We start from the raw sequence: 18,568 nt of genomic DNA, 5'->3' as shown, positions 1-18,568 counted from the left end.
CAGCTGCCAACATGCACAAATGGGGGCTCCAAGAATCACCAACATGCCCAAAGTGCAACCAAGCACCACAAGATGCAAACCACCTCGTACTAGATTGCCCAGAGACAAAACTTGAAGGGGGATTTGAAACCATCAACAAATGTGATGATGACTTCAGAACCTGGATTGATACCTTGAACATAGAAGTGTAGCCGAACGATACTACTACTACTAGTGATCGAGTCCAAGCTACTATTACTACGCCACGTCACAAATGTGTTTGGGTTAAATGTCAAATGCGACCTTACACTTACACTCGGGTTCGTTCTGATGTAGACTGACTAACATTATTGAGTAAGAGAGTAGGCACGGATAGGAAAAGACTTCAAAATCTGATTCCTATAGATAGTACTAGTACGCTTGGCTAAGAAGCTCACAACATTGCCATCCGGAAGTATAACGGACCAACACACAAAACGAGGTGAAACCATGATCTTCTATGGTTTGGATAATACAGTTAAGTGAGAAGTACCCATAAACGTGGATGGCAAAAAAAAACAAAAAAAAAAAACAAAAAAAACAACAAAACAAACAATAACAAAGACCTGAGTGACGTCAACTTCGTTCTATCTGTAGGAACAGGCTTTGCTCATGAGAACCGATTTGCTTCACCGCAGCTAAAAGTTCAAAGGTCCCTTCCTAGGCTAGTAAATCACTTTATCTAGAAAAAACTCTACATTATAAAAAACATGCCCAGGCGTTTGCACGGTTAGTCGGACAAGGACAGTGATGGCCTACTTCCACAGCTACAAATACATACATATTAAGCAAGGTATCTGTTCGTCCCAATAGAAGACAAGGGAGACAATTCGTTTGATTTACTTTTCTTTTTGTTTCTGGGGTCGATGGCAACTTTGAATTCTCTCGAGCTAAAGAGACCATATTCAATTCTAAAATCATTGAAGATTATGAAAACTTAAGCACGCCTCTAAAAATATTCTCACAAGAATCTAAAAAATTGCTCGCAAGAATCTAAAAAGATGCTCACAAGAATCAGTTGAAGAGAAATCTTAGAAGCTTCGAAAGACTTTTTCAGAAGTCTGAGGATTTTAATTTTTAAAAATCCAAGGACACCTAGGTGTGGGTTAATTTGAGATTTATGGGAACCCCCCCCCCCCCGGCCAAAAAAAAAAACAAAACAAAACAAAAAACAAATCGAGTATCTTAATACTACTTTGACGAAACACAAAAGGCACATTTGATAAAGAATATAGTTCTTAACTTACACTGGTACAACAGATACCCTGCAATATCAAATCCAACCCGTGGCTACCTGTGATTCTAAAAGATATACAGCCCATCTCCCGTGAGCTAAACCCCAAACCATACAGTATATAATATTATTATGGTTCATAATTTCGTGGAAACAGCTACGATAATGATACATCGACAATGACAACGATGGTGAAAGTTATGTGAGGCGTAGATAGCTTATTTCCAGCGATAAGAACGATGAATGATGAGAATAAAAGTAAAATACACTGTAAAGAATAAATAATATAAATTGAAACTGGGTCAGATGGGGCTCGACTTACAGGTCTGACGAAGGGGCCGCTACTCTGGAAAAGCAAAGGATTAATTGTAATAATATCGTGGTGTTAGTTTCACTGGCAACTTCTTCGGGATCGTGGTAGTGGAAGTATGTGTGGCTGGCTGAGAAAACCCGGAAAGATGAGCAAATTTCATAAATTGAGTTATGTATGCAGTTGCGTAGACAACATTTTCTGATCATTTACCACTTTAAATTTTCTTTCAATGTCTATTAGAATTCACCCAAGTTATGAATTTTTTTTTCTGAATAAAATTTGTTGCTAAGGGAAACACTTTATCTTCGATTTTGGCTCATATATCGAATCGACGCTTGCCACATCTTCCCGGGTTTTCCCAGCAAACTTCATATATTGTTTCCCTCATGACAATTTCAATAAAAACATGTTTTGTTTTTATGTTTTTAAGGGTTTTACGGCACTTGCAATACATTAAGGTCATATCAGCGCCAGTAAAAAGGAAGAAAATGGGATAGTAAAAAGTTCTAAAATGACAATTAAAGCACAAAAGAAAAGGTAAGACAAAGGGGAATTGGTTGAAATAGGGAACAGATGTAGATTCCAAGAGCACACCGTCAAAGTACTTAGTTTGAGATCACCTAAAAGTCTCATCCAGACACAAGCACAGGACCCAACTAAGAGGAATACACTCAAATGTTTACCAATCATATAATAAACTAAACATAAAACAATGCATAACAGAGAGATGATTTACAAAGAAATAAATATCATCTCCCAAAACTATACCTAGACATTCGACTGTTTCCCTCCCAGCCAAGGAACTCCGGCAAGGATCAGGACAAAACTAAGTAATCTCATTCCAAGACAATGACAGGAAACAATTGGAAAACGGGTATGGGGGGATAGAAGACACAGCATGTACCTCCCTGCCCACTATGGAAGGTCAGGATCCCCACCCAGTCAATAAAAACAGAACACAGCAATACCACACAAACAAAATCACACATTAGATATTATGGTATATATTATAAACCCAAAAATATCCAAGCGGAGTCCAAAGAAATAAAATAATAGTTATTCAAAATATACACAGTCAATATGAATATAAAAACATACAAAATACAATCACATTGAAACATTCGTTCTCCACACAACATGAAAATAACAAATTATAACATACAAACACATCCTTCCACCCTCTTCCCCAAAAATGAGGGAGATCGTAAACTGCAGTTGAAGAGTCACTAGAAGATGAAAGTTGGCAACATAATTTTCAACGATCATTGTTTTTGGTTCCCGAGAAACGGCCATAATCAATTATTTGACTCGTGAAGATTGCACATGTAAAATAACAAGGTTTCATAGGATTGGCATCTGTTCTCTACTGCTCATAGGGCCAACGTGTTCATATATGCAGGTCTGACATCCGAACTCACTTATCGGACTAGTTTAACATTGTTGTAATGGACAACATTTTGCGTCTTTTTTTTTTTTTTTGGTTAGATTTCCATTACAACAATGAGCCCGTACGGAATTGGGCTATCAGGCCTGCAAAAATGTGAACGTGGTAGAGGGCCGATGAGGTTCTAATTAACCAGTTAACTGATGCGTATTTTAAAATGTGGTTAGAAAACGCCCTTCAAATATCCATCGATTTAAATGACCCTCATCTTGGCGAAAACTCCCGAACTTGGGACACCGCGAAGTTGAAAAGTTTTTGTTAGAACTTGGAAAAAAGCAGAAAAAAATCTTATCAGTTCTACCACCCCCGATCACTGACTGCCAAAAGATATGGATCAACTCGTGTGAACTCTTATGGAAATATTGAGGACATTAACAAAGTAATACACAACAAAATACAAAAGAAACAAACACGCAAACCCAATTATACGCGTATAAACAGACATAAAAACACACAAATACAAACACACACATATACACACAAGTAAACTAACAAGGAAACATAGAACGTATGTGTAAACATGAAAATAAAAAGAAATAATAATAATAATCAATACAAAACTAAGTTGTTGTTTTTTAAATAAGGAAAAAAAAAAAGAACTGAGTCTTATTTTGTAAGGGAATTATATTATTATTCACTCTTCTCACCTCATCCGGAATATGGACATTGACACTTTGAGGCGAGACCTCATCTGTAGATTGAAGGTTGGGGGACCGGGGGTAGGAGATGGTAAAGGTGGTTGTAAAATAAATAATGATGATGATGATGTTGATGATGATGATGATGATGAGGATGATGATGAGGATGATGATGATGATGATGATGATGATGGTGATGATGATGATGAGGATCATGATGATGTTGATTTAGAATATTGAGAAAACGATTTTAAAAGAAAATCTGCAGTCAATAAGCACCAGTAGCGAGGCATATAACATGGTATATGAAGTAATATTTCAAGTTATTATAATAAACCCAGAACATGTTTCAATATTTCTTTTGTAATGGAGAAAAATGAACTGTGAAAGGGATCTTAAGTATCTTCCATGACAATTACAACTATGCATGATTACTTAGTCGATGAAATAAAAAATTCAGACTTTTCAAAATCTAATATGATCATGACCTTATTCCAAGTAATCATCATTCCAACCCTCATGTCGACGATTTTAAAGACAATTTGGCTATCTCTCTCTCTCTCTCTCTCTCTCTCTCTCTCTCTCTCTCTCTCTCTCTCTCTCTCTCCCTCTCTCTCATTTTAATAGTCCAGGCCAAGTTTCGATCAAGACAAAATGTCAGTATTCTTTAACCTTAGAAGCGAATAATCTCTGAAGAAACAAGATCGAATACAGACCTTGCAAAAATATACGTCCACCCAAATGACATCAGAAATTTGTTTTTTAGAAGATAGGATATCTCACTAGTTGTTCTTAAAACTGCTCTTTTTATGGAATTGTTTTACAAACCTTAAATTCTCATGCCGACTACTTTTTTTTAAAGGTGTCCAACCAACTGACTCACATAGATACGAATAGGATTGGAATTTGTCCCTTGACGTATAATTTTTCAGGACTCCTTGTCTAATCAAAAGTGATTGGGGTGCCTGGGGCTGTGTCAGAACTGGCTAAACGTACTTTGTTGTTGCCAAATATAATAAACCAACGGACAGCAAGTATTTAATTTATTTACTGTCCGTTTTACAATTCAAAAGCTGGGATTAGCTCCTATCTCGTGGATATCGTGGTCAAGGGATAAGTTTGTTGAATATTTTATGACAGTAGCAAATGTGTTAATAAAATTATAAAGGCTTGTCTCTATAGTTCTGGTAAGCTAATATTTACTAGTTTAAAATAAAGCAATCATATTCAAAAAGTGCTAATAACCCGTGACAATTTAAAAAGCTGTTAAGTAACATAACATGTTAGAGATACAAACTTTTGTGCTTCAAAAACAGGATTTGAACCATTAACTGCCGTAGTCTGGAAAAAACTCGTATTCAAAAATTTAGCCAGAAAACTCGTCCTTTAGATGTCGTTCAATTTGAATGACCTAACAAAAACTCTCAAACCTGGGACTCGCGAGATCTTCATTAGTCCCAGGTTTGTGAGTTTTTTGCCAAGATGAGAGTCATTTAAATTGATCGATTTTTGAAGGACGAGTTTTCTGGCCAAATTTTTTAAATACGAATTTTTTTCCAGAGTACGGCATTTAACTGATTAAATATATTGAAATAAACTTATCAATTGTAGTAACATTTAGTATTTTTGTCTAAAAGGAGATTAAAAAAACACTTCTAAATTTTCTAAAAAATTAGCTTCATCAAAAATATGTTCTACAACACATCAGACATAGATTATCTAACATCAACGTGCACTTATTTGCAGGTCTGATAACTCAGTTAATTATGGGCCCATTGTTGTAATGAAAATCTAAAAAAAAAAAAAACAACAAAAACAATGCAAAACATAGTCCATTACAACAATGTTAAACTAGGCCCATAATTGCGTTCGAAAAGCAGACCTGTATAATATGCATAAGTCGTCTAAAATCAAATGAACATGCAGAATTAAGGAGGAAGGGGGGGGGGGGGGGGGGACATGTCGTTAAAACTAAGAGTTAGAACAAACTCTATAAGTCTATATTACATCAAATCAAAAATTAATTTAATTTCAAAGTTAAAACTTCTTTCGAGAATTTTCAAGATAGTAATACATATTATCATCTAAAACATAACACTGCCGATTATAATATGGACTGCTCTTTTTTAAAATGAAATCTAAATCTAAACAATTTAATCAATGGCACAATGAATTTCTTGGCAGGATCCAAAAGGACTTCAAACATTGACGATGTGCGAAATTGGATGGGGAGTTGAAAGTAAGGATTAAAACTGGATATTCAAGGGTAATAACAGCAACATAGGAGAGAGGGAGAGAGAGAGAGAGAGAGAGAGAGAGAGAGAGAGAGAGAGAGATTACGAGAGAGAGAGAGGAAGAGAGAGAGAGAGAGAGAGAGAGAGGGAGAGAGAGAGACATATAAATAGATAGATAGATAGATATATAGATAGACAGAAAGATGGATAGATAGATAGATAGATAGATAGATAGATAGATAGATAGATAGATAGATAGTTAGACAGAAAGATAGATAGATAGATAGATAGATAGATAGATAGATAGATAGATAGATAGAGAAAACACCCAATTTTGCTTTTAATAGATTACAAAGCAATAATCACAACAAACCAACAAATCGTGGATTCAAGTGCGCTCACACACACAAACAAACAAACACACACACACACACACACACACACACAAACACACAGGAGTCTTCAAGCTTTAAAAAATCCGTGGTTATTTTTTATTCTTTAATATCATTTTATCACAAATGTTATATTTAATTAGTGGTACAAAATGGTACACAAAAGACATTACAACTCGAATATTTCCAAATAAAACCCACTCACCAACAATTAGCACTGGACTACTCCAAACATGCCAACTATCACGAACAATTCGTATCAATTTCAGAACTTTATGAGCTTCTCTGAGCGGAGCCATCGTTAACTTATAGATAGTATGCGCTTGGCTAAGAAGCTCATAACATTGCCATCCGGAAGTATAACGGACCAACACACAAAACTGTGTGTGTCCATGAACGTTTATAGTCGGGTTAATACAGTTCAGTGAGCATTACTCATAAACGCGGATGGCAAAAAAAACAATAACAAAGACCTGAGTGACGTCATCTTCGAACTATCTATAGCCTGACAATGACCAAAAAATGACGTCAAAATGCCAGTCTTTGGCCACAAAAGAAAACAAATCGTGAGTTGTATTCAATAGTTCAACCAATGGGACCACTTGGTTCCATGAGCACTACTAACGACAACTCACTAGGCGGTTGCAAAAACCAAATAATGACGTCAAAAGGCCAGTCTTTTTTGGGTTTCAGTGTCAGGCTATAACAACTTAACGATGGCTACGCTCTAAGTCAGTAAAACTTGTTGGAAATGAAAGTTGATGCAAGACAAGACATACTTATAGATAGTTCGAAGATGACGTCACTCCGGTCTTTGTTATTGTTTTTTACCATCCGCGTTTATGAGTAATGCTCACTGAACTGTATTAACCAGACTATAAACGTTCATGGATACACACAGTTTTGTGTGTTGGTCCGTTATACTTCCGGATGGCAATGTTATGAGCTTCTTAGCCAAGCGCATACTATCTATATTTATCTCCTAAAAATTACGAATTTCTCACAATTTTAAGTTGGCAGGTCAGCACTACGACTCGACAAAGTCAACATAAATGAACGGAGCACTCACGTGTGTTGTTGTCCTAGTTATAATATGTGAGATGATATTTGTTGTGGTCAGTCTTTTCAAAACGGTGCTAGATCGTGATGAATGAACTTCAATCAAGCACAAAACGTGATTTTACGCCGAATTTATTACAATTGACGGAATATACTGAATTATTTTTTATTTTTTTAAATGGTTTTTATTTATTTATTTTTTTTTTTTGTTTTTTTTTTTTGTTTTTTTGTTTTTTGTTTTTTGTTTTTTTTTGTTTTTTTTTTTTTGGGGGGGGGGGGGAGGGGGAGGGTGCCCCATAGCTAAGAGCACTCGTTTCACATGCAAAGGGGCCGAGATCAACCCGGTTGAAGTCCTGACCAAAATAACAACCTGTGTGTGACAAGCGAGTACTCCGTATGCACATCAACAACAACAATCATTAACAATTAGCAGAATAACCCCGTACTAATCTCAAAGACAAGACTGAGCCAAAAGATCATTTTCGTGGCATGCGACAAAAAATAAATAAAATAACAAATAAAATAACAAAATTCCCTTTGTTCATCCTATAGGTGAATTTTTTTTCTTTCACTAGGGTCTATTCCAAGGCAAGACTGGAATAACCCAGGCATCAGCCGCAGTGCAGCGCCGCAAATAGAGCTAGGGCGAGGTGACTAACTAGCTCATGGCCACACAACGCAGCTGCGACGGGTGATCGAACTCGGTACCTTTCGGATACGAAGCAAAGACCGTAACCGAAAGGTAACGCGTTCATCAAAAATACATCGATATAAAGTTATTTTGAATTGGGAAAAAAGGACAAATTTTGCTAAATAATCCAAAAACTAACAGACTATTACCAAAAGAATAGCTGAAATAAATTCTTAAATGATCCAAAAAGGCGAAGATAAATTATCGATTATGTCCGATTATTCTTTTCGATATTTTAAATAGCTGGATCTGCTATGATACGGGGTCCCGATAGCTCAGTTGATAGAACACTCGCCTCACACGCGCGCAAAGGGACCGTGATCGATCGCGGGTGCAGTCGAGATTTTTTTTCTGACCCCCCCCCCCTGTCCACTCAGCAGCAGTGAATGGGTAGCTGAGTCTGTTAGGTTTGGCAGAAAGTACTTTGCGACAGACTAGCGTCCTATCCAAAGGATAGCAAGCAATTGCTGTTGTCCGTTTCACGCTATAGAAACCGGGATAAACTCAGGCTCCACGGGCCTAATGTCTCTGAAGGACTACTTTTTTTCTGCTATGATATTGGGAGAAAATACTACATTTTAAATAATTTCATTACTATTCAACCCAGAAGAAAAAAAAATGGTCGAAAATGAAATTCTTCATGTTTTCAAAATTATGACTTAAAATAATAATTTCGAATTTATTGTCAGATTCATAACGACGTCACGAAATGTCACGAAAATGATCTTTTTTGGCACAGCTTGAGATAGACTTCAAGCTGGTCGGAGTAGATAGATGGTGATGGTGTCCCCCCTGTTCCTGTAATGGGGTGCTGATCTACGAAATAATAACAAAGCAAGCAATTAGAATAATTGGTGTTCGGGATACGATACAGATTTATTTATACACAGTGTGTAAAAGCGATTCAAAGAGATCTTGTCTTTCATTAGTTTTTGTTATATAGATAGATCATGTTTTTAAAATAAAATTATCCCCCCATCTAACAAGACACCCACCCGACGTGCACTTATTTGCAGGCCTGGTAACCCAATTCCTTATGGGCTCATTGTTGTAATGGAAATATCAAAACATACAAAAAAATGACGCAAGATATTGTCCCTTACAACAATGTTAAACTCGGTCTATAAGTGGGTTCGGATGTCAGACCTGCATCTGTGTACACGTCGCACCCACCCCTACCCCTAATAATATACACTAAGTATAAACGATCTAATGATGCAAGTATTTGATGTTTGAGACACATTGGGCCATGGTTATATCGTAGAAATACGAATTTTTTGCTCCAGCTACAGAACTGCACAAGCCTCTTTGGCTCAATAAATCTTGTTGAAAAGGAGTCTTGCTTCTTAGAACCTATATTCATGACTTTGGAGCATTTTTAACCATATTGAGAGCACATTGTCTATTTCTAAAGCTATTTAAAGTACATTTTTCTCTTTTGTTTTCCCGAAAAGTACGAATTTTTGAAATTTCAAGTTGGCAGTTCTAGTTTATATAGTTGATACCCACTCTTCTCCGATCTATGGAGTCAACCTTTAATTCCCAAATGCTTAAACCTTTAACCGTTTACTTCCCATCCCAAACCTAAGGCCCTATACACGTTCAGAATACCTACATTAAACACTCACTCAATAGTTCCATGCCCGGAAGTGAGGCCAAAGGTTGTGGCAAAGTCAAATTATATATTAACAAAACAAAAAAGAAAAAAACCATCAGCGTTTACAAAACCACTTCTGTATTGTGTGACAACAGGAAATTTAGCGTGAAGACCCAACACTTTTTGTAGCTATGTCAAAGGCACATCACATATCATTTAAATTATACTATTTCAAAATACTCAGTCCTCAATTGGCCGTTGGCTTTCATCGGGCATGCGAGTCGTATAACCGATTCTACACAATTCTAGCACATCCACAACAATAAAAAATGATGAAGTGTCAAATGCTAAGAATCCTCAATGAGGACTAATAGTCTTACATTGTCAAAATATTTGTTATGTCTTTAGTCATCAATTCCAACATTAACTCTTCCCTTACCGATCATTTTCAGTATTTGCCCAAAATGGCAGGCTTACCCAGCAAAAATATTAATGGATTTCTTAAACTCAAACAATCTCTCTACAAAACAACTTTATGTTCTTATTGATTAAACAAAAATTATTCTTCAAAGTTTGTGATGTACAAAATTATTATGAATAAGAAAAATGTATATATTGTGTCGATTTGCTGCAGGTGGTCAGCAGAGGGTTAAAACGAATCAAGTTGAGTCTTCACCATAGCATTGATTAGAGGAATGATTGACGCTGTTATGAAACAAAGCAAAAGGCAGGCAGGCAAGACAGCTGAAATAAACCAAAATGTAAAACAAAACAAAAACAAAAAAAACCAAGAAAGTCAGAGATAGATGAACAACCTCTAGGCCTTGGTTTGATGCTCAGAACCGATACGTGTCTCTGTGGCTCGTCTTGGGCTGTAGGAACGCAAGGAATTGGAACACATTTCATACACATGCATGCAAAAGGGGCAATTCGAATGATAATACGTATTATTATTATTATGATTATAACAATCAAATGCAGGGAAGTAAGAAGTAAAGCTATTGCTTACTTTTACGAAAAAAAAATAATTAACAATGTTAGAAAACATCCAAAAGCGTGAATGAAAATGTCTGAAAATGTCGGAGTAAATGAGGATATTCGGAGAACTTGCTACTTATTCCAGATGGTAGATGAAACCCTTTAGAGATTTAACCCCCCTCCCAAGAAAATCCTCAAAAATAAAAAAAACACAACAAACTAAAAACAAAAACAAAACAAAAACACAAAAAAACCCAGCACAAAACACAGCACCCCCCCCCCCCCTCACACACAACCAAAAACAAAACAATACTAAAAACAAAAGAAAGCCAAAAAAAAAAAAAAAAACATGGAAAAAGACAAAAGAAAATCAAGCAAAAAACAAAACAAAACAACAACACCAAACAAACAATGATAAAAAACACAACAAAATAAAAAAACAAAAACCAAACACAAACAAAACCAAAAACCTAAACGAAAACAATATGGCTAGGGCATTGAGCGTCGTATCAGGAATAAATAAAATATAGATGGCTGCATCATAAAGCTGGATCGTTGGTTTTTAACACGACATCGAAAGCGGGTATGCAATTAGCTTGACATTTCGATGGAATACGAGAGACTGCAAAGGGCTGGTGTGGTAAATAACCAGGGCATTAATACCGCCATCTGTGTGATTTTTATCGCAGCCTCTCTGGGGTTTCATAATATTGGGGTTGGTGATGCTTTTTATTGTGGGTTTTTATCATGATTGGTGTGGATGTAATGGTAGCACTGTGTTGTCGTTGTGGTTTTTGTTGTTGGTGGTGGTGTTGATATTGATGACTGTGGTGATGGTTGGTGGTAGGGATGATGATGATGATGATATGACGGTGACGAGCTGATAATCTTGTTTTTGTTTTAGTTTTTTGTTTTGTTTTTTTTTTGTTTTTGGGTGTGTTGTTGTTGTTTTGTTGGAATTACTAACACTCTAACCCAAGTAACCCAAGAAGTGCTATGATTATATAGAAGAGTTTTCCTTCAGAAGATCACGAAATCTGAAATCGGAGTAGAAAAACTGAAGGAATAGGAAATGTGTGATATTGTCTGATGAACCATTCAAGAAATAGAAAGTTTGGTACACGATAGACATGATTCGTAATGAATCGAAGTTGACCAAAATGCCCATAATATAATATCTAACATGTCATAGCGCTCACAGCCATCACAGCAGTTGCATGGTATAGGTACGTTAAGTGTTATTTGAAAAACTAATCGTAAAAACATTCAGAAATTATAACATGGCAATGACTACATGAAAGTGGCTACATTGATAAAATATCAAGATTTGGAAAATAATAATAATATATTCATCGTGAGTAAATATTCAAAACTTCTAGAAAGTTCTACTTTCTATAAACAACATCAATATAAAATTTCTTGTCTTGTAGATGCGAATATGTTCTTACCATCTGTAACAAAAAGGCCACTAGAGTTTAACTAAAATCCCCATGCCACCACTAACAACTTAACTAACAACAGCCAAAAGCAGGAGCACGGTATCCAGATGAAGCAATGCACCTTAGCTGGGGAATTGGTTTGAACTAAAATCTTCCCAACTTAAATTAGATCCTAAATGAGTTGTCTGATATTGTTTGTGTTGAGACATCGAATATCAATCCTGTCAGGGGAGGTGATATTATAATCACATATTTGAATTTCCATTTATAATCAAAGATCAGATTTTTAAAAGTAAAAAAACTAATGACATCCTTTTATTTCGAAACTGTAATTGTTTGTAGCTCTCGAATAAAACAATGATGATAAGATAATCAAGAAATGTGATATGGGAAAGAAATGTTGTTTCTACACTTCAATTTTATCATCAAGAAAATAGAAAATCCTAACGAAAGTGATGTGTTATGGAATCAAATATGAGTCCTCAACATATTGACATTATTCGGATTTCCATCTGAATACGTGGAAGTTTTGTATGCATAATGTCGTGTATGGACGATCTATCTCGGATTAATTAGTTCTTTTATGCATTTTAAAAATGTGATTCTGATTGTAAAATTAATGTGAAGGTGTAATTTTGGACATCTATTGGAATTCTATGTACAATGTTATTTATGTTTGTTGGAATCTAATATGGAATATTCTCTATGGTACAAAATGTGATGATGTAACGTTTGTTGGACATCTAGATATGGAATATTCTCTATGGTACAAAATGTGATGATGCAATGTTTGTTGGACATCTAGATAATATGGAATTTTCTCTATGGTACAAAATGTGATGATGTAATGTTTGTTGGACATCTAGATATGGAATATTCTCTATGGTACAAAATGTGATGATGTAATGTTTGTTGGACATCTCGATAATATGGAATTTTCTCTATGGTACAAAATGTGATGGTGTAATGTTTGTTGGACATCTAGATATGGAATTTTCTCTATGGTACAAAATGTGAAGATGTAATGTTTGTTGGACATCTAGATAATATGGAATATTCTCTATGGTACACAAAATGTGATGACGTCAGTCGTGCTAGTTAGGCAGATGGAAGCTGGGACACATCACGTGACTAGGGTTTTTAGTGGAAGTAGTAGATGACGTGAGTCTTCGACCTACCTTGGTCACCTACGTATCCGGTGTTGGTTCGACCTGGGATCGTGATGAAGATGGTGGTAGACAAGGTGAATAAATGGTAGGGGGAGGGGGGGGGGGGGAGAAAAAAAAAAAAAAGGGGGGGGGGGGTGTTGCTGCAGCCATCGTAATGTTATGGTATCTTCTTTGATCCCAAAGAATTTTGTCACAGAATGTGGCCGTGCAGTAACACAATTTCGTATCGTCAAAATTGGTTAGAGATACCTTTATATTGGTCCTTCTGCGTCTATCAACGAGATCTTGTAATTCTGTTCCTGGCATCTAAAAATGTGAACTTCAAGGACGCCGAAAATGCCTATTTAGACTTAGTAATGGAGGATAGTTTGTTTCTCTTTTTTTTTCTTATCAATTAATAATTTACTTACTTAATTAATTCAATAATTTGTTTATAAATTTATTTATATTTATATCTACTCATTTAGTTTGGCTCTCTTGCAAAATTCGAATTTTGTCGGGTTTGTCGTGGTATGAATAGGTACAGTCAACAACAGAAATTGAAGAGCATTGAGAGTGACGATGTATTCAGTTAGGCAACCAGTGGTAAGTTTGACATGTTACCCCGAACTCCATTAAGAGCACTTTTCAGCTCACTTTCTTTTCTTTCTTTTTTTTTTTTTTTGCTACATTTTGTGACTTGATTCTTTGGAAACTTGAAGGCTGGAATATTAAGACGGCCAGCGTGTGACATGCAGACATGATGTGATGTAGAAGTGACCGGGATTGAGTCAAGACAAAATGTGCATTGAGGAAGGAGGTGTTGGTAGTGATGATATAATTATACAATAATAAGTTATGAAAGAAAATGATGCAGTGAAATAAAAATATGTAAATAAATAAAATGTATGAATATGTGTATGATTTAACAAAACAAATCATGCAAATACAATCCATTATCATTTCATCAAATATGCGATTTTTCTCCTCGAAAACAATTGGTTAAAAACACAACAATGAACCCACAACGAATAACATGCTGAGATTAGAGAACCGACAACATTTACTGAATCAAGACAAGACAACAATGTCAATACCAAATTTGTAACAGCGGAACGTTCTGGTATGAATAAAGAAACTAACGACCTAATGCTACCATCATTATTACAACTAAAGAGCCCAGTGTAACGCATACCTCCTTGAAAACATAACACGCTATACTAATTTCAAATTGCTCATAAATAATGCTTTGTTACAAAAGTATTTTGAAGTATAGATCACATCCAAACCATCAGAGAAGATAAAAAATTATTGTCATTTTAAACCACCAAGAGACGGAAAATGAACGAAGACGTGCATTTTCGATTTGAAACAAAGAGAAAAACAGGTAGATGTCGTTAAACCTGAGACGTTGTTCCATGCTTTACAAGACATTTCATTCCTTGAAAAATGATTTAAATAGAATGCAGTGAAAATAAAAATCAAATTGGTTCATATTTAGGATTATGGTTCCTGGTGAATCTTTCCATTGAGAACATTTTTCAAGGCATCACAAATCCGTTTAAGGCGATAAAAAAACTTTCAAAATCATTTCTTGATGATGCACACTTCTGATTTTTGTCATCTAGAGTCATTTTAACATAATTTCAAATGGATGAGAAAAACAAACAAAAAACAAGCTAATTTCAGAGGAACTTTTTTTAATGAAAATTATAAAAAAAGGAATAAATTAGTCCACGTGCAAGTCATGCAAAAGGGTGCGTCCATCTTGGTCTAGTGCTGCGTGTTCGAGAAGTGAGTTATTTCCTAGAAATCAACACAAAACATCATGGACGAGGAGGTAGCATGCAATTTCAAGAGGGGGGGGGGGTCTTTATAAACGATTATTAATAATCATTATAATCGGATGCTTCCGTCACCACCAGGAATTGGAGAAAAAATTGACAACAACGACGACGACCACAACGATAATGATAATGTAGATGATACCTCTGGAGGGAGATGTAAGATTTGAGCCAGTTGGGCTGCTACTGCTATTGATTTTCAGGTCTGTCGTCATAGTATCGTCCAGCATCAGGGTCCGTTCCTCTTCTTCCTCTAAACGATCCCCGATACCAATACGGATAGGGAGGAGAAAAACAAACAGGATATCACGCCAAGAAATAGCACAGCTGATTGGATATCACAGAAGTGGGATACGCATAGAAACAACACACATACTGTGTCAAATTGTGAACAATAATTGACAGAAAAATGTACACACTTGTTGCAGTGAAATAAAACACGTATACACTGACTAGAGACCTGTGAAATGAACAAGCGTAACATCCAAGAGAATTTCACTAACTGGAACTCTAATTATAGAAAATTCTTTATTTACTCGTCACCATGGAAACAATTTAACAGGAAACAAATGCGTCTGTAGCATCGATTGTATAATTCAAATCCTTGTCGAATACAATAATTGTTACGAAATGTGGGAATCTTGGTATCGATTCTTTATCAAAACACTGCCTTTGTTCCTGATCGAATGGAGACAATGAGTATTCGAACCAAACCTCAGATTGTTATTGTTAATATTCTTACATCTATCATCCTCTTCATGAATCGAATTTTAGCCCAGGCTGTTTAACATTTCAATTATTATGGTTCATTATAGATTATTAAAAAATTGTATTTCAGAAATAAAAGGATGAATTGTTTGTTGTTTACACAAAATAAAGCAAATTTGACTTAGATCTAGATTACCAAAAAATTGTATTTCAGAAAAAAAAGGGCAAATTGCTTGTTATTTACATTTCATAAATCAAATTAGACTAAGATCACCAAAAATTGTATTTCAGAAATAAAAGGGCGAATTGTTTATTGTTTACACTTGATAAATCAAATTTGACATAGATTACAAGAAATTTCGTATTTCAGAAATCAAATGGCGAATTGCTTGTTGTTTACACTCGATAAATCAACTTTGACTTAGAATAAGGGGTGAAACACGAAGACAATACATAATAGTGACCATGACAACGTTACTCATCAGAAACCACGTGACAGACACAATACAAACATTCAACATGTCTGCGTTCTGTGTTCAGTCTGAGCATCTGACAGCGATGATGATCATTGTGTATTTGTTTAAAAGATAAATAATAGAAGCATAACAATTGACGAACGAATGATAACTATTTAGTTTACTGCGGCCACCACTATGAGGCAATGACTTAGAAGACTAGCAACTACTGGGTAGAGGAAAAAGTTAAAGCGAGTCTGATATTATGGTCAAAACTAATAGTTTTTGTTAAGGATAACATTGGGGTTGATACAACATCTTCGTGTCCGTCAGTGAGTCTCCTGAACTTCCTAACGAAAGACTGATAATGGAAGAGGCTTCGGATGGGGGAACAATACAGACAATGGACGTTTCGGGTATAAACCTTTCGTCAGCAGAACAATAAACAAATGAATGTTCCACGACGGTGGAACGTTCATTTGTTTATTGTTGTGCTAACGAAGGGTTTGTACCTGAAACGTCCACTGTCTGTATTGTTCCCATGGATTAATTAAATTGCTTGTCGATCAGTTTCTTAAAGTCGCCAACAGAAATAATGTGATTTCAAATTAAATTTTATATCATGTTATGCTTAAAATACATTTTAAACATTTTGATCACCCCGGCATGATAGGATTCAATAGTCTGATGTCACGTCCGCCCAGCAACAAGCAGCTTGGTTCTAAACAAAGAAAATCGGTACTTTTTATTCTTAATTATGACTAGAACTTTTTCACATGTCATGTGATCAGAATTTATAAAAGTCAAAACATGATCAGATTTATAATGTTTTTCTCCTCCGGATACACTTTTATGCTCGTCGGAGAAGTATTCATAAGGGCGTCCGCCATTTTCCCAATAGTATAGAACCAGTTACGAGGGAAGTGACGTCACGACTGTTGAAGCCTATACCTTGTAGAGATAATAGGTCAACATAATTATTGGAGTCTCAAAAAGGAAACAAGGTAGGGTCATCACGTGTCCAGCATGCAGGCGTTCAATGTGCTGGCATGCTTGGGGAGATTAGAGCTGCCATCTTGTTACGTCATTAAAACATTGTCTTTGCTATTACATAATAATATTTCCATTAATTTCATTGGTTAGTTAGAGGGGTTTCCCCGCTTACCTGCGCGTCCTGCTCCGTCCATGTTGGGATATAGGTTAGATCCCGATGGGGAAACTCCTGAAACATATGGTGGGAAAGAGAAAGAGAAAACAAATTAGTCCGTGGCATACTAGAATAACCTTTATGCGTTTCGATCGACGTGCAATTATTTGCAGGTCTGATAACCCAATTCCTTATGGGCTCATTGTTCTAAAGGAAATCTCCAAAAATGAGGCAAAATATTGTCCATTACAACAATGTTAAACTAGGCCCAAAAGTGGGTTGAGATGTCAGACCTGCATATTTGTACACGGTGTTGTGCTGACGAAGTGTTTGCACCCGAAACGTCCATTGTCTGTATTGTTCCAGTGAGTACAGACAAGTTATACTCCATTTTATTAGTTTTCCACGTTCATTTATTGTTTATTGTTATGCTGACGAGGGGTCTGTACCCGAAACGTCCAGTGTCTGTATTGTTCCCACCCGAAGCCTCTCCATTCATTATCCCCAGTTTGAAAAAGATGTGTGGCAGTTTACTCAAGTATCTTCCATCTTGCTATGATCTCAGGCATGCATACTCTCTTATCAGTTGTCGCTTATTAATGATGATATCCCGACAAACACCGATACCCTTAAATAAATAAATAAATTGTCCATTTTCACAATCACCAAATTAAGGGGATTGGATGGAAGAGAGCGGCTATGTGGTCTAGTGGTATGACACTCGCTTTCGGATCGAAAGGTCCTGGGTTCGAGCCTCGTTCGGCCGGTGCATAGTTGAATCCTTGGAAACGGCTATTTACTCACAATTTCTCACTGTACTCAGGCCGTTGATAGCGTTGTATCTACCCGAAAAAAATGTCCCGTCCTACACGTTAAGTGTTGCTGTTAGCCAGGGACCCCTTGTAAAGAGGTTTGCACACGTTTTGTGGATATTGCTCTTTATAAAAGCTCAATTATTCTTTTTTTTTTTTTTTGTAGAGGAAGATGAGCAGCTAATACAACAGTGGAAAGAGTGGATAGAGGAGAGGTCGGGGTTATGGAAGAGAAATGGTATCGCCATAGATCGATAGCGCTGTCGAAAACGAACAAAACACCTTTATTTCATTTTGGCTGGAAAAATGTTACTTTCAATATTGATCGGCGATGAATATTATGATCCCTAACTTGTCAAAAACTCTCAATTCGAACCTGGGACTTCATAAAACTCTTAGGTTTCAGATATTTTAATC

At 36.1% G+C, this 18,568-nt stretch overlaps 1 protein-coding gene across 50 annotated transcripts in view; it reads right to left on the bottom strand.

The window, feature by feature from the left end:
• LOC144967431 (anoctamin-4-like) overlaps window positions 1-18,568 on the bottom strand; it is a 165,623-nt gene that overhangs the window by 60,146 nt on the left and 86,909 nt on the right. For 8 of the 50 annotated variants that reach the window (XM_078904667.1, XM_078904653.1, XM_078904649.1 and 5 more), the window contains 3 exons: window positions 17,358-17,414; window positions 10,436-10,492; window positions 3,657-3,700 (listed from right to left, as the gene is read on the bottom strand). In XM_078904667.1, coding sequence (XP_078760793.1) covers window positions 3,657-3,700; window positions 10,436-10,492; window positions 17,358-17,379 — 123 coding nt within the window. In that variant the 5' untranslated portion in view covers window positions 17,380-17,414. Of the gene's footprint in view, window positions 1-1,574; window positions 1,599-3,656; window positions 3,701-10,435; window positions 10,493-13,215; window positions 13,249-15,174; window positions 15,283-17,357; window positions 17,415-18,568 lie in introns of all 50 variants that reach the window. The other 42 variants (XM_078904666.1, XM_078904674.1, XM_078904676.1 and 39 more) reach the window with 9 other exon arrangements.

This window comes from Berghia stephanieae, chromosome 3 (assembly GCF_034508935.2).
Source record: "Berghia stephanieae isolate SIO BIC M18660-M18661 chromosome 3, UCSD_Bste_1.3, whole genome shotgun sequence".
In the NCBI taxonomy this organism is placed as follows: Eukaryota; Metazoa; Mollusca; class Gastropoda; order Nudibranchia; family Aeolidiidae; genus Berghia; species Berghia stephanieae.
This window is presented reverse-complemented; position numbering and strand designations above follow the sequence as displayed.